Here is a 24310-nt window from a genome sequence, read left to right as displayed (position 1 = left end):
CAGGTTGGTTGGATCACAGCAGCTGTATCAACAGCAGAATCAACAGGTGAGAACACTGGGGGGGTCCCGCCTTAAGCTTCAGTCTTTATCTCTTGACCTTCATGATTTCCCACCCCACCTGTCCCCAGTCTCCTAAACCCAGACCCACAGCTCAGGGACCCCTCAGCTCCATCAGAGCCGAGGGGAGAAACCGGTCACCACAAAGCTTTTACCAGTGATGTAGCTGGCGTCTGGAGAGCACAGGAAGGACACAATCCCAGCACAGTCCTCAGGCTGCCCTAACCTGTGTAGAAGGACAGAACACATGTCAGGAATCTCAGACTCTGCTGCTCTGGTGGGAGTGGACTCCAAGGAGGGACAGGGTGGACTCAGCGGGGCTTCTTGCTTGTACCCTGCAGGGCTCTGTGGAACCCAGACTCCAGCTAAAGGAATGGCCAGCACACAGGGAGGGGTCGACTAGTGAAACAGACCAGCCACCCCTCCCTAGCTGTACCCTGGTAACCAAGGCTCCACACCCCACTTGCCTCTGCAGCTTGTGCTCTTTCTTGAAATCATTCCAGAAAAACTCATCCTTGTGTAACTGGGCAAAGAGAAGTCATGAACGAGTCAGTGGTGTTAAAACAAGGCCCCAGATGATCTTGCAGCAGATCACCTATGGCAGATTTGGGGTGACAGGCTGAGTCATGGCTGAATTCAAAGGACAATGAGGACCTCAGCTGTTAGAGACACTGATCTGAGGCTTATCCCTTAGTCACTGGGGAGGTTTCTACTGAGCCAGGCTGGGAAATGGGGGTCACACCCCGGTCCTCACCACTTGGCTGAATCTGGTCTCAATTACTCCTGGCACCAGGCAGTTCACCCGGATGCCCTTGAGGGCCAGCTCCAATGACAGCGTCCTGGTGAGGCCCAGCATGGCCATCTTACTGATATTGTAGACACCCAGTTTCTGGGAAGGGAATCAAGGCAGTCATTAGGATATGCGAAAGCAGGGGCGCCTGGGTGGCTCAGTCAGTTAAGCATTCAACTCTTGATTTCTGCTCAGGTCAAGGCCTCAGGGTCATGAGATGGAGCCCCATCATGGAGCCTGCATCAGCCATGGCTTGGCACTCAGCCAGGAGTCTGCTTGGGAACGTTTCCCTCTCCTTCTGCCCCTCCCCCTCTCAAATAAATAAATCTTAAAAAGAAAAAAACAAAAAAGGATATGAGGAAGCAGAGGAAAGTATCAGTTGAGTTTCTCATCTACAGATGCTCCCACCCCTGGCCCAAGCGTAGAGCTCAGACACACTCTCCCCATCCTGGTCTGAGAACAGAAGCTGGGTCGGAGGGACCCAGCAGCCACATGGGCATCAGCTCAACCTAGGGCAGCACGAGTGAGGTGGGGGTCTGTCCCAGGCATTGTCCCTGTGGTGTCCTGGGGACCCCTTCACCTAATACTACCAGGAGCACACAAGCAAGCACTCACTGCCTGTGGTACATAGGCTGCAATGGAGGAGACGAGGACGACCGCCCACATCCTGAGAGGAGACAGACATGAGAGGAGACAGGAAACCAGTAACTTAACATGGACTGAGGTGCTACTATTATTTTAACTACTATAGTCATGGAATAATGCAGTCCTCACAGCAGCGGTACAGTTTGCATTATTGTCTCCCTTTCAAGCCCACAGAGTTTCAAGGGCCACAGAGGCCCACAGAGTTTCACAGCAGAACCGTAAGTGGCGGAGCCAGTACTCCAACCCAACGCCCATGCTCTGAACCATGACACTCTCTGCCTCATCTTGAGGGAAGCAATGAGCAGAAAGCCAGCTGCTTGGGAAAGGGGGTAGAGTGGGCTTGGTGACAATGGGCCGCCTCTAAGAAGCAGATGAAGCAGGAGGAGACAAGAAATGAGAGGCAGTAATGTTTTCCTCTACCCCACACAGCCTGGGGCCGGTTCCTAAAGGGTATGTCTGCATCGAGGAGCCTGACTGAGGAGGAGCTACGGCCTGAGGGAGGTGGAGGCCTGAGTCCCTGACATGAAACCCCTGAAGCCATGTATGGAGTGCAGTCAAATAGGCAGGATCTGGAAGAACAGGTAGGCTCCCTGGAGGCTGAGAAGCAGGGAGGAAGGATGGATCTGGGATGGGGGAACCCTGTCACAGATTGTAAATTGGTGAAAAGGCACTGTCCCTCGGTACAAGAGCCCGAGTAGAGGGTGAGAAGGATCTGTCCACGAGGCTAAGGAGCTAAAGCTCAGCCCTTTCCCAAAAGTGCTGATGTCAAGGCCAATGAGAGCACGCTGGAGCCCCAGAACCAGCACCCTTCTCCTGCAGCCAAGAATTAGAAGCTGTAGCTGTACAAAGGGTGAAGCAGGACAGAGGAAGGGAGATGGGGAGACCCCAGGGACACCTCCCAGCTGGGCCCCTGTGTTCTCCAGACTCCATTCTCACATGGGCTCCCCACCAGACCCCACCCCACCCCCACCCTGCAACCTACCCCCTGTTCTCCATGTGGGGCAGCAGCTGGCTCAGGAGCAGGGCTGGGGACTTCACATTCACGTTCAGGATCTGAAATCAGAGTGGAGGCAGGAGGGAAGACAAAGAGACGCCATGAGCCCTCAGCCCAGGGCCTGATGTCATAAGACACCCGGAGCCCTATCATTTGTGCAGCAAACCCACAAGTGTGCAGATCTAAGATTCATTTCTCTTCTGATCAGAACAAGAGGGGTAGCCCACTGGCTAACGGTTTAACAGGCAGTCAGGCTAAGTGACAGGCCTGTGAGCAAACTGTTCCCGACTGGGGTGAAGGAGGGAAATGTTCAGGCCTTTTCAAGAAAATGGACAACATGCTGGTCTGCAGATAGAACTGCTAAGCAGAGGCCCCTGGAAAAAAGACTGAAAGTAGAACAGATGGAGGGGAAAGGAGGTGCTGGGAGCAAAGAAGATTTCTGGAAGTGTTGTCTTTGTCTGTCTGTGTTTTGACTTGTTGGTATCCTTGTCTTGTCCCAGTAGAATTTAAGGTGTTCTCACGGTGCCACAGCATAAAACAAGTCGAATAGGTATTATGTGTGAAGAAATGGAGAACAGGAAAAATAAGTGTAGAAAGATAAGAAAAAGCAAGGGGAAGGTTGGTGCCCACACTTCACAGCAAGGACTGAGTATTATATTATTATCTGTTCACAAAAATGCCAGCTTCGAGGGCCTGCATGCCTGCCTGTTTCCTGCAGACATGGCTCTGAGCTTTCCTATGGCCATCACAAAGTGGGAGACACAACAGAGAATTGCCATTCTGGGTGTGAGCTTCCCACACCAGTCCCGCCTGTGACTAAAACCTGGATCCAGCCCCAGACATGAGGGTCCCTGACCCTCTGTCTGGGAATTCAGTCTGATGGGACTGGGGACAGAGGAAAAGTAAGAGAGGAACTGGCAGGGAAAGAGGCAGAGACTGAGCTGGGGGCTAGGACAGAGCACCAGCTGGGACTAAAGTGACATCAGGATCCCTCCTGTGAGGCACCATCCTGAGTGAGGTCAGTGTGTCCTCTGTCTCTAGGGAATGAGACTGCATATCTGGTCATCCCCTTGATAAGGGATGAGGGCAGGGGAAAGGCTTTGATGGAGAGCTGCTGAGGCCCACATGATGACAGATTGCCAGTGCTAGGGATGACCTCCAGGACCGGAAGAAGTGGTTCAGATGTCCAAAGGGGGGCCCGATATGAGGTCCCCAATAAGAAGGCATTGAGGGTTAGATTAAGGGACTTCCTGGTCATTCTCTGCTCAAAATAGAGCCCCACCATCCCACTGATGTCTGCTCTAAGCTGGGGGATGGGCTCCAACAAGGCCCCTCCTAGACTCAGCAACCAAGCATGAACTAAGGAAAAGGTGAGTCCCTCCCTTGCTTAAGAGGACTGCCCTATTAGAAAAGCAGATAGAGGACACCTGGGTGGCTCAGTTGGTTTAGCAACTGCCTTCAGCTCAGGTCATGATCCTGAGATCCAGGGATCCAGTCCCTCATCAGGCTCCCAGCTCCATGAGGAGTCTGCTTCTCCTTCTGATCTTCTCCCCTCTCGTGGTCTCTCTCTCTGTCTCAAGTAAACAAATAAAATCTTTAAAAAAAAAAAAAAAAAAGAAAGAAAGAAAAGAAAAGAGAAAGAAAAGCAGATAGAGTAGCTCCGGGTGCCACGAAGTCCTGAGTAGAGATTGTAGCCTGCGGAGCTTAGATGCTGGAGAGTCCTCAGGCAGAAGAAGGTTGGAGAAGTAGTGGAAGAGGAGAGGGGATATTTCCCAACCAGCTGGAGAAAAAGGGGTTCTGGAGAGGTGCTCGAACTGGCCCAGTGATAAAGTGAGTGAGAAGGAACTAACTCCCAGGACACCTCCTGAAAACTGCATTCAGAGAAAGCAGAGCATCAGGGAAATTTCAAACGTGTGAGGTGGTGGCAGATGTGATCAGAGACAACTATGACCCCGTGGTGCAGACAGCTAGTGGCTCAGTAAGACCTTGGAGAATAGGGTGGCAGTGGGGAAGGGAAGGCGGGGCTGTGGCCGAGTGTGCTTAGCTTCAGGGGGGAAGATTTCAAATGGATTCCAAGAAAAAGAGAGTCATGATCCCATGAACTAAGACACTAAAAGGGGAAATGACTCTGGAGGGCTAGGACACTATCAGCAATGAAATCCCAGCTACCTAATCACAAATGACCCTTCAGAGGCATTAAAGAAGCTGAGAAGCTTGAGGAGGCTGCTAGCAGTGGCTGCGGGGAGCTCAGATCTCAGGTCATCTCTGAGGAAGGAGGAAACGGCATCTGGTGAAGGCAGATACACAAGAGGGGCTGGCCTGAGAACACTGTCTATGCAGCACAGAGATCTGTGGAAGGCAGAAGGAAATGCTCTGGCCAGTGCTTGGGGTGGAGATGGAGGCTAATGACAGCAGGAAGAAGATGGTTTCCCTGCAGTCCATCTGGTCTGGTCACAGGGACTCAGGAACCCAACACAGGTGACATAGAATAGAAAACATAGAATGACATAAGACCATAACATAACATAAATCATAGAATAGACCTATAAAATAAATTAAAAATTAATAATATAATATAAACAATAAATAAATAGATATAAAATATAAAAAATAAATACATAAAATAAATAAAAACATAACATAAATCATAGAACAACAAAGCCCAAGGTAGACCTCAAGACATTTTACAAGGTCTCTTCTGGACCCCATGGACCAGGTGGCAAGATCATTAGGCCAAATGCAGTGGGTTGGAATGTCATGGACAGCTTATGGCTGGGTCCAGGCCTGACAGGTATTTCAGGTTCCTCTGAGGGACAGTGAGGAACCCTCCTCTTGGAAGGGGGAAGTAGCTCAGCGGCAGGTACGAGTCCCCAAAGAGGAGCAAAATCACCAAAGGATGTGAAATGTATCTACTGTCAACAAAGAGCAGAGCCCTTCCTATTCTTGACTTTCATCAAGAGCTAAGACCTACTCCCAGAGCCGTATCCCCAGAGCCTAGAACAGTGCCTGGCACATAGCAAACCCTCATTAAATATTTGCTAAATGAATAAATGCAAAAGGGATAGGAAGAGAAAAGAAAGCAGAAAGAATGTAGGAACCCATTTTGAAGGCACACAGATTGGAAAGTAGCATCACGACACATTCCAAGGGGGAGTGATCAGTGCCGGTTTTTATAGTCGCTTGACAGGGAGGTGAGTCGAGTCTCAATGGGAGAGCAAGTTAGACTCCTCAGCCAACTCCCCTCAGAGCCTCTCACCTTGTCCCACACCTCCTCACTGGCTTCAGGGTGCCTCCCACCAGGATGTTGACGGCTGCATTGCACACCAAAAAGTCAAGGCCCCCATGGTGCTCCAGGACCTGGGGGGAAGGGTGAAACACAGGGCCATAAGTGTAGAGATGGCCCGAGGAGGCGTCGCCCTCCCAGCGCTGCTGCCAAGTGCACAGGGCATTGAGGCAAAGTTTGCTAATCAGATCCTGTCTCCACCAGGACCAGGTCACACAACTGGTGTGAGAACCAAACTCTGATGAAGGCAGGAGTGTGGGATAGGCCCAAGGACAGGCCCAAGGGTCTCAGGAGTAGAGGGTCTCTCTCCTCCAGGAATCTGTCCATGGACTTGGGAATAGGGAATCCCTCTAGATTCCTCCTCCGCCGCGGTTCTCCAGGGTGTTGGATGGAGGCGAGGGTTCTCTCATGAACAAGCCATTTTCCAGAAAGCCAATGTGTGCAGAGCCCTCCACCCAGGTAGACCCTGAGCAGTCCTGGTTTCCAGACGTGTTCTAGAGCCTCCCAGCCCCATCCCAGTCCCAGCCCCAGCCCCACCCAGGGCTGAACAGCATGGGAAAGGCCTTGCACATTCTCTGCGGACCCTCACCTTGGCTACCAGCTGCTCCCGGTCCTTGGCCTTCCACACATGGCACACGGTGCCTGTCACACTCAGCCCCTTCCCCTGCAGCGTGGCCACTGCCAGGTCCACGTTCTGCTGCTTCCGGCTGCTGACGATCACGTGGGCCCCGTCCTGGTCCAGGCACCTCGCGATGGCGAAGCCGATCCTGCAGCAGAGATGGAGAGAACAAGACACCCTCAGCCCCATCCCTCGACCCAGCCCTGGAAATCAACAAGGCTGTGTGTTGACCTAGAAGCCTGAGGTCTCTGTGGATGCGAGAGTCCTGGGGAGGGGTCAAGACCCATAGGGCGATCAGGGCACTTACCCTTCAGTGGATCCTGTGACCACAGCTACCCTATTGGCCAGGAGACCCTTTGGGTTTATCCCAGTGCTGCTCATCCACACAGAGAGTCCAGCACAGGAGTGAAACAGGCCCCTGTGGACCACAGCCACTGCTTGGAGCATGCCGGCCAGTGCGTTTTTCTGCTTCCTGTTGAACCAGGTCCTGGAGGCAAGAATCGACTTCACCTATCACGGATGCCAGAGTAGTGATAGTAATCTACCCTATGCTCCTGCAGACAGACGAGGCCAGCAGCAGAGACCAGAGAGAGTAGAGCTGGTCAGGGTGAATTTCAAACATGTGAGCCTCGGTCAGGAAGACTGTCTGTGAAAACTCTCTATTTATAAAACAGGCAAGTTGGAAGGTGAGACCCAACATTCAATAGACAGGACAAGTTTCCCTTCATTCCCTGAGCAAGCACTGAGTGCTTGCAACAGGTCAGAGGGCAGACCTAGATTCTGAATGCCTACTTGCTGCCTCCGCCAGGCTGTGCTGAAGGGAAGCTTGCTGATTGGAGGCTGGGAGGACACTGAGGCAGGGAGCAGACCCAGGCCCCCCCACTGGACACCCTCTGGAAGGAAAGGGGCAGGCCGTTGTAGGTGTGCACAGGAGTGGAGGCAGGGTGAGGACCTGGCATGGGAGACTCAGATATGCAGACACTTTCCGATGAACTGGAAACACATCGGAGATGCTTGTGGAGGGGGCCCTCTTTCACCCAGACCCCAAATTTCCCAGCCCACACCCTGTGAGTCTGGAATCTCCTACCTCCCCCAGTGAGAGATTCCCCTTTGCTTGCCCAGGAGCCTTGCAGGATACTCAATCTAGGAGTCTGATCAGTTTCCTGTGGAGGCAGGTGGGAAGGAATGGAGGCAGCAAAGGGTTATTGAAGGCACTCAGGGACTTGGGATGTACTTTTCATGCAGGGTAGTGCCAGGAAGCTGGAGAGATGCAGGTCTGGCAGCTCTGGACTAAGGGCCAGCGGACATGCATTTTCAGGAGGCTCTGGTAGGAGCTGACTGTCCACAGACCCCCATCAGTTCTAGACCGGCTTTCGCCACTCCAACACTGAGGGACTCCTCGTTACTAAGCAACCCTTGTCGTACCTACTGCATCTCCCTTGTTCCTTAGCAACCAACCCTTATGTAACCCAGTTCCCTCGAGTTAGGGGTCGGTATCTATAATGATCAGTGAATGGGTGCTGCTCAGGAATTATGGAGAAATTTCAGATGAAATATCAAGCTATATTCATGTCATAAGGAAGGTAACCAAATGCTCTGCTTTAAGAGAGACAGCCTTGGTTTCAAACTTATGTCTCTCCTGACATCATATTTCTAAATTTACCCTTTGCAGGTCCTAGACCTCTCGCCTTTTTGTCCTAGCTGCTGTCACTCTGCTCACTCTCTCACACACGCTGTCTCTTCTTTATGCAAGGTCATACTTACAGCCTTTCAATTTGAGGGGATGAAGGGTTTCGGTTTCTGATTGTTCTACCTTTCCTAAACAGGACACCACATTCTAAACACTGTTATGACCCCCCGGGGACTTCTCTCCCCCAAGATGGAAGCTCAGATTAACCCTGTCAAGTGTCAGGGGAATTGGTCTCCTTGGCTGGGAGGGCAGCCGGAAAAACAGGGAATCGCTTTTTGTCAGGATAGGCTGCCCCCTGCTGGAAGATCAGAGTTATGGCGCCTCTGAGGAGCTTGTCCCTTCTCAGCAAGTCTGTGGCTGTCCCCTCTGTGGTCTACAACAGTTTTTACCAATCCCTGCTCCTTGCTAGCCTTGTGGTGTCGTGGTTTGCAGGAAAGCTGTCCTGCTTGTAGGGAAAAGCAGCTCTGACCTATTTCAGGTGGAGTTCAGAGGGACTAATCAGGCCTCACTTATCTCCCTTGGTTCCCCTTTCTCGTTCCAGGTCCCACTTTCCCAGGGCCTGAGACTGGGCAGCTTCCAAGGGCCCAGGCTTTCACTCACTCAGCCCTCATCCCCACTTTGGCTTTTCTCTGGAGTAGTCAGCCAGGCCAGCTAGGCCACAGTCTACCACAGGTCCTGGGAGCTTAAAGTGGCCTCTGAACTTAGCACTGTCCACTTGGATTCCCCTCACCATGCTGAGCGGTTCAGATGACCAGAATGGAGGTGGGGGAGCCAAGTGGACATACCCTCACACTAGTCCCATCTTGGAGGTGTATAGCCTTCACCAAAGAGAAAATACAAGGGAAAACAAAGATCAGGGGAGAAACATGCAATATGAGAACCATTGAAAATCAGGAAAGAGACTAGGTAGATGTCCACAGAAGAAACAGGATTTGGGCCAGTCTGTTCCCCACTTGGGCTCCATCTACACCTAGGTAAGATGAAGCAATGAGTTGGGGGGCGCTAAGGGCTCCAATAGCTCCCAAGAGCTTTGTTATGAGAATCTGAGGAGAAATTAAGGCAGCTGCTCACAGACCCAGGAAGAAAGAAGCATCAACACAAAAAAATTGTAAAAAGTGAAGGTGGGCAGCCCAGTGTCAGGGACCCCCACCAGGACAGTCAGCCTGACTGGGGGCCACATTGTCCCTTCCCCAGCCTTACCTGGTTGTGCTCTTGTGGTTCCTGAGCGCAGGTCAGGAGCCCTTCCGCTGTAAAGTCTGCAGCTGAGTGTGAGGTTGTGGGGAGGTGGCAGGCTGGGTTTCAGGTCCTGTAATTCTTTCCAAAAGACTCAAGGATTCATGGAACATATAGTCCTGCAATGATGAAAGGTGGTGGTGAGGCAAGGTCTCCCCCACAGCCAGGAGTAGCCTGGGGGGAAGAAGAGGACTCACTGCCAGAGTAATCGTTTGTAGATTACCATAGGTACCTACCAGGGTACCCACGGTCTGTCCTGTCAGTCCAGCTGTCCCCAGACACTCACACAACACAAACAGACCCATGGGTCTAAGCAGGCTTCAGACCCTACCCTGTGGGGTCTACAGTCTTCATTGGCTGAGGAGGCAGAGCTGGGTACAGAGCCACCAAGTTATTTCTACATGCATCGAAAAGAGACTATAGGCCTCAGTCTCAAAGCCAGTGAAACAGGCCCTCCCTCTGGATCGGGGGATCGGGCCCCTGGCACTATATAGGACTAATGGCAGTAGAGTTCCTGGTGTCCCCACCACCACCCAGGCTCTCTCCTGGGTCCAAATATTTGAATGAGCACTTACTTCCTGCCAAGACTGTGTTAAGTACTATGAACACCAAAATAATGAAGGCACAGTCCCCACCCATTAGCTTACAGTCTAATGGAAAACTCAAATAAATGTAGTGCAGAGTGTTACATTTTTTTTAAAGATTTTATTTATTTCTTTGACAGAGAGAAGGAGAGAGAGAGAGAGGCAACACAAGCAAGAGGAATGGGAGAGGGAGAAACGGGCTCCCTGCTGGGAGCCCTATGTGGGGCTCTATCCCAGGACCCTGCAATGGTGACCTGAGGCAGACAGTTAACGACTGAGCCACCCAGGTACCCCCAGAATGCTACATTTTAAAATAGAAGTTGGTTTGAGGCTCAGGGAGGCTTCCAAGAAGAGGGTGGGAAAAACCACATAGAGAGGCCTATGGATATTTCAGAGGGGGTACCCAGGCAGTTGGAGGAAGCGTCCTGGCACTCAGGAGGGCAAGTCAGAGATCAGAAGAATGATTTGCCAACATCGGTATGGGTGGAAGCAGCCTCATAAATGGATGAGATATCCCGAGAAAGTGAAAAGAAACAAAGTCAAAACTGGAAGAGTGGCAGCCAGACTCTAAGATGGTCCCCATGATCCTTGTAGGCAGGCATTCACTGCCATGTGTAATTCCTCCTCCACACCCCACACCCCCAGCATAGAGGGCTTGGCAGAAGTAATGGTTTGTCACTTTTGAAATAAGGATACATAAAACACAGTGTTGTCCTGGACCGTCGTCTCTGTCTCTCCCTTTCTCCCTGGGGTCACTCCCACCTGCCATGCTGTGAGTGCCCCTATGGCAAGACGCACGTGGCAAGGAAATGCAACCTGCCAACAACCACGTGAGCAGGCTCAGAAGCAAACCGGTTGGCTCCAGTCAGGTCTGGAGAAGACTGCCGACTTCAGCCTCAGGAGAAGTCCTGAGCCACAACCACCAGCTACGTTGTTCTCATTCCTGACTCCCTGAAACAATGAGATAATACATTTCCAAGCTGCTAAGTGTTAGGGTGATTTGTTATGCAGCAATAGATAACTAGTACAGGAATCTGGAAAGAATTAGCTCTTTAAAGAGACAGAGCAGAAAATGCTTTTGAAATACAAGATTTTTTTAAAAATAAGGTAGCCACAGTTAAAACAGGGTTGCATTGATTCATGAACGAATGAATCAAAGGAGCGGAATAGAAGGTTCAGAAATGAATACAAACACACTTGAGAATTTTACACGTGATAAAGGTGGCATTTTGCATTAGTGAGGAAAAAGATTTTTCAGTAAATAATGTTGAGACAACTGGCTACTGCTCTGGGAAAAAAGAAACTAAGTTAGATCTGTGTCTTTCATACCACACACCAAAATAAATTTCAGATGGATTAAAAATTTAAATGTAAAGCGCCTGGGTGACTCAGTTGGCTAAACATCTGCCTTTGGCTCAGGTTATGATCCCAAGGTCCTGCCGTCGAGTTCATGTCGGGCTCCCCACTCAGCAAAGAGCCTGCTTCTCCCTCTCCCTCTGCTCCTCCCCCTGCTTGAGCTCTCTTGTGCTCTCTCTCTCTCTCTCAGATATTTCTCTCTCAAAATTTCTTGTTTTGAAATAATATCTTAAAGTATTTTTCAGGAGCACCTGTGTGGCTTAGTCAGTTAACTGTCCAACTCTTGCTTTCAGCTCAGGTCATGATCTAAGGTGGTGAGATCTAGCCTCGAGTCAGGCTCTGCACTCAGTGTGGAGTCTCTTGAGATTCTCTCCCTCTGCCCCTGCCCTTGAATTCTCACTCTCTTTCTCCAAAGTAAATAAATACAATCTTTTTTAAATAAATAAAATATTTTTCAAAAACCTCTCTAAATTTTGCGGTTTTATCTGAAATGGTTATTTTAAGATATAGTACTATTTTATTCTAACACACAAAATCATTTATTTACATTATACTTTTCCTTCTATTCAAGGATTCATCATTGGCTTAAGAAAGACAGATTAGGGGCACCTGGGTGGCTCAGTGGGTTAAAGCCTCTGCCTTCGGCTCAGGTCATGATCTCAGGGTCCTGGGATCGAGCCCTGCATCGGGCTCTCTGCTCAGCAGGGAGCCTGCCCCCCCCCACTCTCTGCCTGCCTCTCTGCCTACTTGTGATCTCTGTCTGTCAAATAAATAAATTAAAAATATTTTTTAAAAAAAGACAGATTAGAAGACTTGCTTCCTCAACCCACAGCTGCACCATCTATGTCTAAAAATACTGGAAAAGATGAAAGTGGACTCTCCGAGAGCCCTTGGACTAGCTGGAGGGAAGGACGTACTCCAAAGAAACTGTGCACAAGTAAGAAACCAAAATATGATGAAATCCCGATTTCCCTCCACTATGCAGATATTAGTAGTTTATCTTATTACGTGTGATGCAACAGGACATTTTGAATAGTGTTATAACTCCGTAAGACGCAGCATCATTTGGAGACCAGTCACTCAGAGTTGAGAGAAAAAGGAACTGCCTATTTTACATATAGATATGATGCACTGCTTGAAAGCCAACATTTTCCTAGAGCTATTCAGAATAGAAATGAACAAGTCACTGAAGTATCTTGCAGGGTAAGTTGTCACACTGTATTAGCTGGTGAAGAACACACAAAGGCTGAGAGGGAATCCAGCCTTGTGCACTGACAGCACCAAGTTTCTGCTGGAGGAGGTCTGTGAAAGCAATCCTGGGCACCCTCACTTTACAACAGTGCAGTCACTCACTTGCCAAATCAAAAATGTAGTCGCAGGCACCTGGGTGGCTCAGTTGGTTAAGTGTCTGCCTTCGGCTCAGGTCATGATCCCAGGGTCCTGGGATGGAGTCCTGCATGGGGTTCCCTGCTCAGCAGGAAGCCTGCTTCTCCTTCTGCCTCTGCCCCCTGCTCATGTGTGCATGCTCTCTCTCTCTCTCATAAATAAATAAAATTGGGCACCAAGGTGGCTCAGTTGGTTGAGCCTTCTACATTTTCTACTAAAAGTTTTATAGTTTTATATTTGACCTGAGCCTTTGGCTCATGATCCCAGAGTCCCAAGATGGAGTCCACATCAGGCTCCCAGCTTCACGGGGAGTCTGCTTCTCCCTCTGACCTTCTCCCCTCTCATGCTCGCTCGCTCTCTCTCACTCAAATAAATAAATATTTTTTTTTTTTAATTAAGAGGGGCACCTGGGTGGCTCAGTGGGTTGAGCCTCTACCTTTGGCTCAGGTCCTAATCTCAGAGTCCTGGGATTGATCCCTGTGTCGGGCTCTCTGCTCAGTGGGGAGCCTGCTTCTGCCTCTCTCTCTGCCTGCCTCTCTGCCTACTTGTGATCTCTGTCTGTCAAATAAATAAAATATTTTTTAAAAAATCAAGAAAGAAAGGAAAGAATGAAGGAAGGGAGGAAGGAAGAAAAGATTTAGTCGCAAACCTGAAGACTGAATGAATCTCTTGTCTGAAGAATGGTACTTTGCCTCACAAATAGATGGACCAACATACACGATGGGGGAGTGGGGGGAGCTTGCTGTTGTATTTATCTCATGTCAGCACAGACTAGTCATTCTTTTTTTTTTTTTTTTAAGATTTTATTTATTTATTTGACAGAGATCACAAGTAGTCAGAGAGGCAGGCAGAGAGAGGGGGAAGCAGGCTCCCCGCTGAGCAGAGAGCCTGATGTGGAGCTTGATCCCAGGACCCTGAGATCATGACCCAAGCCAAAGGCAGAGGCTTTAACCGACTGAGCCACCCAGGTGCCCCCAGACTAGTCATTCTTTTATTTGAATACTTGACAATGAACACAAGTGGGGGTGAAACGTTCAGTGCTGACTAACTTTCTGGAATCTCACGGTTGCTCTGAAAGAATGGCTCTGGCATTCCCCCCGCTGACATGGATCCTGGCACTCCCCACAATAAGGGTGCCAGGCAGGCCCTGTGTTCTTACTGTCACACACTTGCAGTTCAAGGAAAGCCTGTTTCACTTAAAATGATCATCTGAAATCTTGATCCTTGAGAACACACCTTTTTAACATTCTTGGTGAAGAAACTGCGAAGTGCACAGAAAATGATTCTGTTGTGTCCTGAAGAATGATGGTTATCTCAAGAACAGGCCCTTGTGCAATCGTCTGAGATGTCAGTGGAACTATCTGCCTTTTTCATGTAACTCTGTTTTTACTGGAAGGAATGACTGACAGCCAAGCCGTGATTACTCAGATTCAGGGATTTGGCAGATATTTTCTCGAAAACGAGCAAGGCAGACTATCACTTGCCAACATTTGCTGCCATTGATAAAATTTGAACTTTCCGGCAAAAGTTAGGATTGTAGGGGCACCTGGGTGGCTCAGTGGGTTAAAGCCTCTGCCTTCGGCTCAGGTCATGATCTCAGGGTCCTGGGATTGAGCCCCACATCAGGCTCTCTTCTCAGCGGGGCGCCTGCTTCCCTCTCTCTCTCTGCCTGCCTCTCTGCCTACTTGTGATCTCTCTCTGTCAAATAAATAAATAAAATCTTTAAAAAAATAAAATAAAATAAAAAATAAAAATAGGGACTCCTGGGTGGCTCAGTTGGTTAAGCAGCTGCCTTCGGCTCAGGTCATGATCCCAGCGTCCTGGGATCGAGTCCCACATCGGACTCCTTGCTCATCGGGGAGCCTGCTTCTCCCTCTGCCTCTGCCTGCCATTCTGTCTGCCTGTGCTTGCTCTCTCTCCCTCTCTCTCTGACAAATAAAAAATAAATAAATAAATAAATAAAAATAAAAGGTGTCCCTTGTATGTGGAATCTTAAAAAAAAAAAAAGAAAAAGGAAAAGAAAAAAGAGCCCCTGGTGGCTCGGTCATTTAAGGGTCTGACTCTTGATTTTGGCTCACTCGTGATCTCAGGGAGCATCTCAGGCACTGATCAGAGGGTAACTCCCTTTTCCCTCTTCTTTCTTCTTCATTATATGGCCTACCTCAGTACTTCTGGCCACCCTGTGTTGGAGGGGAGTAGAAGGCCCAGTCCCAGTCTCACCAGCCGGCCTGTAAGGAATGACAGGGAGACACAATCTCTCACCCTACAAAAGATCAGAGAAGAGAATCCAGTGCCATCAGCCCAGACTCCCTGCCATCCATTGGGAGGTGGAGGGGGTTCCATTTTCTCTCAGGTTTTAATCTATTTCCCAGCCTATACCGGCCTGAAACTTCCTGAAGCCACTCCCTGCCTTCCTGCCCTCACCCTCACAGATCTGAGAAGCCCACTGTGCAACCTGAGGGTCAGAGCAGTGACCTTTCAACTGCCCCGGGAGGCAGCAGGGCAGACAGCCAGGTGCCTTGACAGACTTCCCGCAGCTAACTATCACCCAGTTTCTGTCCAAGAGAAATGACTCAAAGAGCAGGCTCCCACATACCGGGCCCTCCCTGTCCCATCCTCAAGGGGAAGAGGCTCCAATCTCCTCTAGGAGACTCTACCCTAACAGAAGGTCTGTCACTCCCTACTTACACTCAAGCTCTCCTGAGATGAATACATGTCAGGTTCCTGGAAATTAATGGAATGATGGAGGACGTGCCTTCCTACACACCAGAAACCTTCAGGAGACTTTATCCCCATTCACCTCTTTCCTGAGGATATTTTCTCCCTGTTAATTCTCAATATTGATTCAACAACTGTTGCTGAGCCATAAATCATCCTCCAGGAATCAGTGAGGTGTTCATTGCACAACGTAACATACAGAACGTCCCGGGACGCTGTTCCCCTCGGCACTCCCCACCCCCCCAGAGTCCCAGCTCCACATAATTCATGAGATTCAGTCTCCCCTTAAACTTCGTATACACACAAAAGTTAACTCACAATGGAGCACAGAATGAAAGGTAAAACATGAAACTTTTAGAAGATGTGGAAGAATCTCCCTTAGACTGTTAATACGGTCAATTACATGGTCTGGTTTCTGAATATTGACTGAGCCTTGCCCCCTCGGTTGGTCATGGTATATAATGATTTTGATATATTGCTGAATTCTATTTGGTAACATTTGGCTAAGGACTTCTGTGTCTATATTCAGAGATGTGGGTTGTAGCTTTCTTTTTCCTTGTTTTTTTTTTTTCTTAATACTGTCTTTTTCTGGTTTTAGTATCAAGGTCATACTAGCTTCATAAAATGAGTTGGGGAAGTTTTCCCTTCTTTTTCATTTCTCTAAGACAGTATGTCAAACATGTCAAATCTATATAGCATACTTCAGAGGAACAGGTCCATCTGTCTGTCTGCTTTCCTTCCTTCCTTTCTGCCACTTATGTAATACAAGGTTCAATTCTTTCTTATTTGTTTTTATATTTCCATAATACTGGTATCGCTTTTACTATGTGTCAGAAACTATTCTAACCACTTTGTAAACATTAATTCTTTTAATCTTCATACAACTACCATTTGAGGTAAGCACTATGATTATCCCAATTTTACAGATGATAAAACTGAGACACAGAGAAATAAAGTAACTTACATGAGGTTGCACAACTAGTAAATGGCAGGTCAGTATTCAACTCAGGCATCTGTCCTCCTAACCACAATACCCTTCTGCCTAAGGGAGCATTAGTATTCTTCTTATACTCTAGATAACAAAACTCCAGAACAGACTGTTAAGTGATTTGCCCCATTGAACATAGCCAAAGTAGAACTCTTGATTCCCGTCTACCTTAAAAGCTGTCCTTTCACATGTCCCCATCTCAGAAAGGTCTTTCAACCAAAATCTTGAGAGGTGTCCTTGAGTTTTTTCTTCCCTCTACCTCCTGCATTCAATCCATCAGCAAATCCTGTTGGTTTCACCTCCAAAACATGTGCCCAGCCCTTCTCTCCACCTCGACTATCCTCTCTCATCCATACTATCATGCAGGAGCCTCCTAACTGATCTCCTTTACCACACTCCTAAATTCTCATAAACTATTCTCCTTCTACCCTGCAGCTAGGATTATCTTTTTAAAAACAAATCTTGGGGTGGAGGGGGTGTCCCTAGGTGGCTCAGTCTGTTAAGCGGCTGCCTTTGCCTCAGGTTATGATCCTTGGCTCACAGATTGCCTCTGGCTCCCTATTCATCGGGAAGTCTGCTTCTCCCTCTCCCTCTGCCCCTCACCCCTGCTCGTGTTCTCTCTCTCCCTCTCTCTGTCTCTCAAATAAATAAATATTTAAAAAGAGAGAGAGAGAAGGAAGAAAGGGAGGGAGGGAGGGAGGGAGGGAGGAAGGAAGGAAGGAAGAAATGAAATGAAATCTCCTTGCAGGGGGCGCCTGGGGGGCTCAGTAGGTTAAGCCTCTGGCTTTGGCTCAGGTCATGATCTCAGGGTCCTGAGATGGACCCCCACATCAGGCTCCACACTAGATGGGGAGTCTGCTTGTCCCTTTGCCTCTCCCCATGCTCATACTCTCTCTCTCTTAAGTAAATAAATAAAATCTTTTTAAAAAGAAAAAAACAAGGGGCACCTGGGTGGCTCAGTGGGTTAAAGCCTTTGCCTTTAGCTTGAATCATGATCTCAGGGTCCTGGGATCGAGTCCCACATCAGGCTCTCTGCTTAGCAGGGAGCCTGCTTCCCCCTCTCCCTCTGCCTGCTGCTCTGCCTACTTGTGATCTCTCTTTTTCTGTCAAATAAATAAATAAAAATTAAAAAGAAAGAAAGAAAGAAAAAACAAGAGATAAAAAGAAATCTCCTCTGCTTAAAGCTCTCTAATGTCTTCCCATTGCACTTAGAATCAAAACTTAAATTATTTCCCCAATCTGCAATGCCCTTCAGGATCTGGCTCCCAAAAACCTCTCAGACCACCTCATATGTTCTCTCCTTGGCTTACAGGCTTTGATCCATAGGCTTCTTACTGCCCCAAACCTGCCAGCTCAGGCCGACTTCATAGCTTTCAAATTAGCTATTCCCTGAAAACTCTTCCCACCTACATTTCATGGCCCCTAAATGTCACTTCCTTATAGAGACTTTCCCTGAGCATCGGATACAAAGTAGACCCTCCAGAAGCACTTCTCCTACCCATTTTCTTCTCTTTCTTTCTTTTTCTATTGCGGTTATAACATAACATACAGTGTTATGTTAATTTCAGGTGTACAGTGTAATGACTTGACAATTCCATATATCACCCAGTGCTCCTCGTGGTAAGTGAATATAACCTTAATCCCGTTTACATATTTCACCTCCCACCCACCTCTCCTTTGGCAACCACCAGTTTGTTCTCTGTATTTAAGAGTCTGTTTTTTATTTTGTCTCTTTTTTTCCCTTTGGCTGTTCATTTGTTTTGTTTCTTAAATTCCACATAAGTGAGATCATATGGTATTTGTCTTTCTCGCTGACTTATTTCATTTAGCATTATACTCTTTGTCTCCATCCATGTTGTTGCAAATGCCAAGATTTCATACTTTTTGATGGCTGAGTAATTTTCATATATATATATATATATATATATATATATATATATATATATATGTAATCTCACCTCCTCTTTATCCATTCATCTATCAAGGATACTTAGGTTGCTTCCATATCTCAGCTTTTGTAAATAATGCAGCTATAAACATAAGGGTGCATGTATCTTTTCAAATTAGTGTTTTCATTTTCTCTGGGTAAATACCCAGTAGTGGAATCACTGGGCCATAAGGTAGGTCTATTTTTGGATGCTTGGGTGGCTCAGTTGTTTAAGCAACTGCCTTCGGCTCAGGTCATGATCCCGGAGCCCTGGGATCAAGTCCTGCATTGGGCTCCCAGCTTCACGGGGAGTCTGCTTCTCCCTCTGACTTTCTCCCCTCTCGTACTCTCACTCTGTCTCTCTCTCTCTCTCAAATAAATAAATAAAATCTTTTTTTAAAAAAGTAGGTCTATTTTTAATTTTTTAAGGAAATTCCACACTGTTTTTCACAGTAGTAACACCAATTTTCATTTCCACCAACAGTACATAGAGTTCATATTTCCTCCCATCCTTGCCAATCTTTTGTTTCCTTCATAGCACTTACCACTGCTTAATTGGATGCAAGCTCTGCAAGCTAATAATAATAAGTAATGTATATGCCACTCTTATTATGTGCCAGGCACTGTTCTAAGCACTTTCCACATGAAAACTAGTGTAATCTTCATCACAATCTTAAAAAGTTGCACTATGAACATCTCCACATTTCAGAGGATGAAACTCAGGAAAAGAGAGACAGAGTAACTTGGCCAGAGTCACACAGTGAAGCTGGCTACAAGCCTAGTTAGTCTGGCTATGAAGTGTGTGCTTTTAATCCTCCTGCTATGGGGCCCTTATTTGTATTCTTCTCTGCCGGGTCTACAGCACCTATAACAATGCCTGGTAGACACCGATAAAACTCTGTACACTGAACGAATGAATGCTGCATAACTAAGGTCTGCCTTTGAGCTCGATTAGTCTGACTACAAACCCACACTCTCCAGAATATAGGAACTGGAGGATTACAAGCTTCAATCTAGAACATTGAAATCTAATGGCTACCCTAAAGACCCTTAGAGTATTCTGGTAAATGCATATGTAAATAACTAGGATGCCATAACTAGGACAAGAAAAACTCATGGTAAGTGTCATGAGTGAGGAGCATACAAATTGCCATAGGGTTTTGCTGAGGGGTTGCTATCTTTTAACTGAAAGGTCAAGGAACTGTTAGGAAGAAAACCACAGACCCCAAATGAGGTCACTAGGGCTGAGTCCCCAAAGCAGGGATTAATACCCGATCTAACTATAGCTTCCACCTCCCCAAGAAATGAGGTCTTAACAGGTCAGTCAGGAATTTTCTGATCAGCATCAATGAATCTGCCACAGGGGTCCTCTCCATCTGTTCCAAGACTGAGGTAACCTGTTTGATAAGACCCATTCCTTTCTCCCAAAGGAAAGCTACGTGGCCTGAAACAATCCTTTCCTTTTGCTAATAACATTCTTGCCCCACCCTCATTCCTATAAAAACCTGCCATTTTGTACTCATCCTCAGAGCCCCCCTCTACTTGCTGGATGGGATGCCGCCTGACTTGTGATCTGTCTAATAAAACTAATTAGGTCTTCAAATTTACTCACCTGAATTTTGTATTTTAACAAATTGGTGGCAGCAGTGGGATCTGAAGCAAGCTTGTGACAGCCTTTGAGAACAATGAGAAACACAGGCATGGCTCCCCGGGAGCCCTATTTAGTTCCTTATCTTTCTCATCCTGAGGACGGATGGTAAATACCCTGGGTTTCAGCAACTCTGCTTGTGTTTGGGCTACTGATCTCATTGGCTTTCTAGCCCCTGGTGAACAAGGCAGTGTAGACTGACAGGATGCTCTAACAAAGCACCAGTTCCTAGCCATGGGTTCAGTCCATAATTCCACATGGGACCCCTGTCCTGGTTCCAGCCCAGAGTCCAGCCTGTGGTCTCCATAATAGAGTCCATCCTCTGGTGGTGCCCATAGTCTTCTCTTGGCCAGTCCACAGTGACAGGTTTTGGTTACTGCCAGTGAGTTGAGATTTGTTTGCACACATTTTCTGTCTTGTTTTATGTAAACAAAGTCTACAGCTAGTGGAGATCTCAGAGGCCAAAAGCCACAAAAACTGGTGGGCACAGGTTGAGCATCTAAGAGCTCTTAGAGCACTCATCATCTAACTCAAACTCCTGTGTGAGGATAAGCTGGTCATGGAGCAGGTTAGATTGACACAAAGTCACCTGCTGATCTCAACAGTTTCCACACTGCAAGGCACACCATAGAACACCCCACCCATCCCAATGCCTCCCAGGCAAGTTCCTCTCTGGCCCACCTACTTATTTTATGTCTAAGAACAATCATCCTAGGAGTTGTGGGTGTCAAGCAAGATGGAAAATATTACTAAAAACAATGTGGAATTATCACGGGCATTATGGGGAATGTTTCAATGACATAAGATCATTTAAGACGCGCACTTAAAAGCAGGGGTTCCAAATTAAATGCAGTGGCATGCCTGCTTAAATTGGCAAGCAGAAGCCTCCAAAAGTTTCAAAATTCCAAAATTGTATCATTGAAAGATTCATTGCAAAAGGCTAAAGAAAAGTTAAAGGTATAAGAGGTACATAAGGTGTAAGACTGTAAGACTGACAGACCTGCTGCTGTCCTCTTCCCTCCTTTGAGTACTCATTCTACTCATCATGTCTGAAGTATTTATCCACTCTGAAAAGACTACACAACCATAAACAAAAAGCAGCTAAGGTAATGGCCTTACATACATCCCTATACCTGCCTTCAGGGGAGGGCCCCCAAACTTCCAGAGTTATCCAAACTGAGGGATTTCCTGGTAAACTGCTACATTATTACTTTAAACTGCCAAGGGGAAGTGCTGGTAGACACCAGAGCCTGTAGAGGGGACCACTTGAAAACTAGCAGAGGCCAGCAGTAGGTAAAAATTCATACCAGAATCAGTTCTTCAGAATTTCCATCCGTAGTGCCCAGTCCAGAGTGGAAAATAAAATGGCACGTCCTTTCCTTTGCAAATCCAGACCCATTATTTATTGATCCTTCTCTCCCAACAAAAATTATTGCCTTCTTGTTTGTGTAACTAGGTTTGGCTTTCTGGCTGTTTGGGAAATGTAGGTTGTTGGTTCTTTCTTTTGGCTAACATCCTTTGCACTGTCCTTCAGGATCCAAGCAAGGTCATTCTGTATTGTCAGAAATATTTAAAATTAAAATTATGTACACAGAGGAAAAGAAGCAAATTGAAAATAAAATAGTTGGATAGGAGCATTTGAATTACAACCCAAATCTTTGAGGAATTGAGAGCAACTATGCTAATCTTATAAATCTTTTGCAAAACAAAAATCAGTTCTAGAGGTAATTCAAAATTCAAAGTTTACCTATTTCCAAATCCTAAAACTTCCCTCGCTTATTGCAAAGGACCTAGAAATCATCAGCCTTCGGAAACCGAAGTCATTCTTGAAAGAACATAAATTTTTTCTCTGTTCGTTAAAGTTATACATTTTAGGGGCACCTAGGTGGCTCAGTCGTTAAGCGTCTGCCTTCAGCTCAGGTCATGATCCCAGGGTCCTAGGATCGAGCCATGCTTAGGGCTCCCTGCTCAGTGGGGAGCCTGCTTCTCCCTCTCCCACTCCCCCTGCTTGTGTTCCCTCTCTTGCTGTGTCTCTCTCTGCCAAATAAATAAGATCTTAAAAAAAAAAAAAAAAGATCTGCCAACAAAAAATAAATAGCTTAGTATAATGACTGATTTTGTCAAATATTTAACAAAGTTTTTGTAAGTGGTCTAAACAATTCTTTTTAAAAAATCGGTGCCTGGGTGGCTCAGTGGGTTGAAGCCTCTGCCTTCGGCTCGGGTCATGGTTCCGGGGTCCTGGGATCAAGCCCCGCATTGGGCTCTCTGCTCGCTGGGGGGCCTGCTTCCACCTCTCTCTCTCTGCCTGCCTCTCTGCCTACTTGTGATCTCTCTCTGTCAAATTTAAAAAAAAATAAAATCTTTAAAAAATCGAATTAAATAGATGTAAGCAACATAAAACTTTGTAAGTGAATTTTGCTGCTGTAAGAGTGGGTTAGCATAAGTACAGCCATCTTAGCTTGGGCAGCCATCTCAGGCCCAAGGGCTGAACTTTCCCCTACTTTACTTTAGTTCCAGGGACCCCCACCCTGCTTTTAGTTCCAGAGACCCCCACCCTGCTTTAGTAACAGGAATACCTAACCATGTAAACACTTCCAGGAAAAACCGCTATACCTAACCCTGTAAACACTTCCAAGAAAGTACCTAACCCTGTAACCAGCCTGGCAACAGCTAATCAGCCTACTGCGGAAAAGTCTGAAACTTTTCCTCCTCCCCCCGCCCCAAGCCTCTTGTAATGACCCATAAAAACCCCTGCCTTAACTAGCCTCGGGGTCCAAGTCCCTACTCTGCTGTGTCGGGTATACTTGGGACCAAGCTTAAGCTTGTCAAATAAACCTCACTGTGTGACTTGCATTATTGAGAGTGTTCTCTAACTGAGGGGTGGTTGACTCCATACCCTAACATTTGGAGGTTCCACTGAGATTTAAGACCCACTTCAGAGAGACAGACAACTCCCCGATACCAAGGTTTAACTAAAGGAACCGCAGAAGGAGGATTGGCCACCTCCGTCTGGAGAACTTAAAGTTCTCGCCTGGAGGGACTGAAGGCCCTATCTGGATCTGGTAGAGATCTCGCCTGGAGGGACTGACTGGAAGTCGTGTGAGACGTCCCCGATGAAAGGGTGCCAGAACGACGTCCACAGTGGACGCCGTTTGGACAGCTAGGTAAGGATCCTGAGTGTTGTGTGAGTGGGACGGCGCCTGTGGATGTGGTGTGGCTGACCGGCCGGTGGGTGTTAGAAAACTCGGTTCGAATCTGTGTGTTTGTTGGCTTGGGTTCGAGTCCCCACCATTTCAGGGGGTTGGAGTCCCCCTAGGCGGTCACCAGGGGATTCGTGGTCCCCCAAGGCAGCCAGGGGATTCGAGTCCCCTAGGCGGTCAGGCGTCTTGTTTTTATTGTCAGTTGTACTGTTTGTTAAATGCATGGGAATTTTGTCTGTTGCGCTGTTTGTTAAGTGTATGGGGCTTTGTCTTAGTGTGGACTGAGGCTGTGTGAGTGCGTTCTTGTTGTCATTGGTTGTCTTTGTCTTGTCTTTTTGTTGCCTGTTGCGTTGCTCATCCCTAGGGGACTGAGAAAATCCCCACTGATGAGTGTCTCTAGGGGGCTGAGAATGGTGATAAGACCCAGAAACTTGATGCCCTCTCTCTGTTCCTGTTCTTATATGAAGTTGTCTCTCTTGGGCACGGGACAGCCACCTAAGTCACCAAGACGGCTGCCAATCTTAAGACTCCTGTGTGAAGTTTCCTCCTGACTGATCTAATGTGATCCCCTCCACATCCCTGGTCTAGCCACTTCTGGCCGCGGGACCTCCAGAGGGAGCCGGCCGAAACCAGTACCCAATTGAATTAAAACGCAACCAGGGACCGTTTCCTAGGGAAGTTGGCTGTAAGGACCACATGTGTTGGAATGTCGCATAGACCATGATGGATTTCAGTCTTTACTGTTTCTTGTCAGTGTCTTCTACTAACTACTTAAAGCTATACCTTCATTGCTCATACCTAGGCCTTCACTGCTCTGCACCAGGACCCTGATCTAAGGGCCTTTTGCAGAATAAGCCTTCTAGTAAATCCAGGTTGCTGGGCCATCTCTAGCAAAGGGGACTCTGACTTTATCTATGTTCCTCCTAATAGATTTGGGGGCTTCTCCCTCACTCATTTCCCATGTTAATGGCTATAACTGGAGTGAACTGGGGTTGGTCTAACTCGAGACAGAGACTTTAAGGAATATTTCCAAGCAGCTGCCAAAACTCCCTTTGTTTCGGGGAAGTTCCTTGCCCTCTCTGGCCCGACATGGACTGCCTAGCCCCTCCCCTTTGCTGGTGGGGAAAGCATGGCATCTGCTCCTCTGTTGGAGTTGATGAGCTCTAAAACCGGGAATCCTTTCTCGGCCTTC

The 24310-nt window shown here is 47.6% G+C and overlaps 1 protein-coding gene across 1 annotated transcript; it reads right to left on the bottom strand.

Moving 5' to 3' along the window:
* Positions 1-171: 171 nt before the first annotated feature.
* On the bottom strand, positions 172-6835 carry LOC111139177 (dehydrogenase/reductase 2). The gene is given in 9 exon segments (XM_022491364.1): positions 172-283; positions 525-580; positions 812-946; positions 1463-1514; positions 2475-2545; positions 5743-5768; positions 5771-5843; positions 6359-6536; positions 6696-6835. Coding segments are annotated over 9 exon segments (843 nt in total).
* Between the last annotated feature and the right edge of the window lie 17475 nt (positions 6836-24310).

Source organism: Enhydra lutris, unplaced genomic scaffold, assembly GCF_002288905.1.
Source record: "Enhydra lutris kenyoni isolate GAN:26980312 unplaced genomic scaffold, ASM228890v2 scaffoldscaffold4, whole genome shotgun sequence".
Classification (NCBI taxonomy): Eukaryota; Metazoa; Chordata; class Mammalia; order Carnivora; family Mustelidae; genus Enhydra; species Enhydra lutris.
Note: the sequence above shows the minus strand (reverse complement) of the source record. Positions and strands in the feature narration are given on the sequence as shown.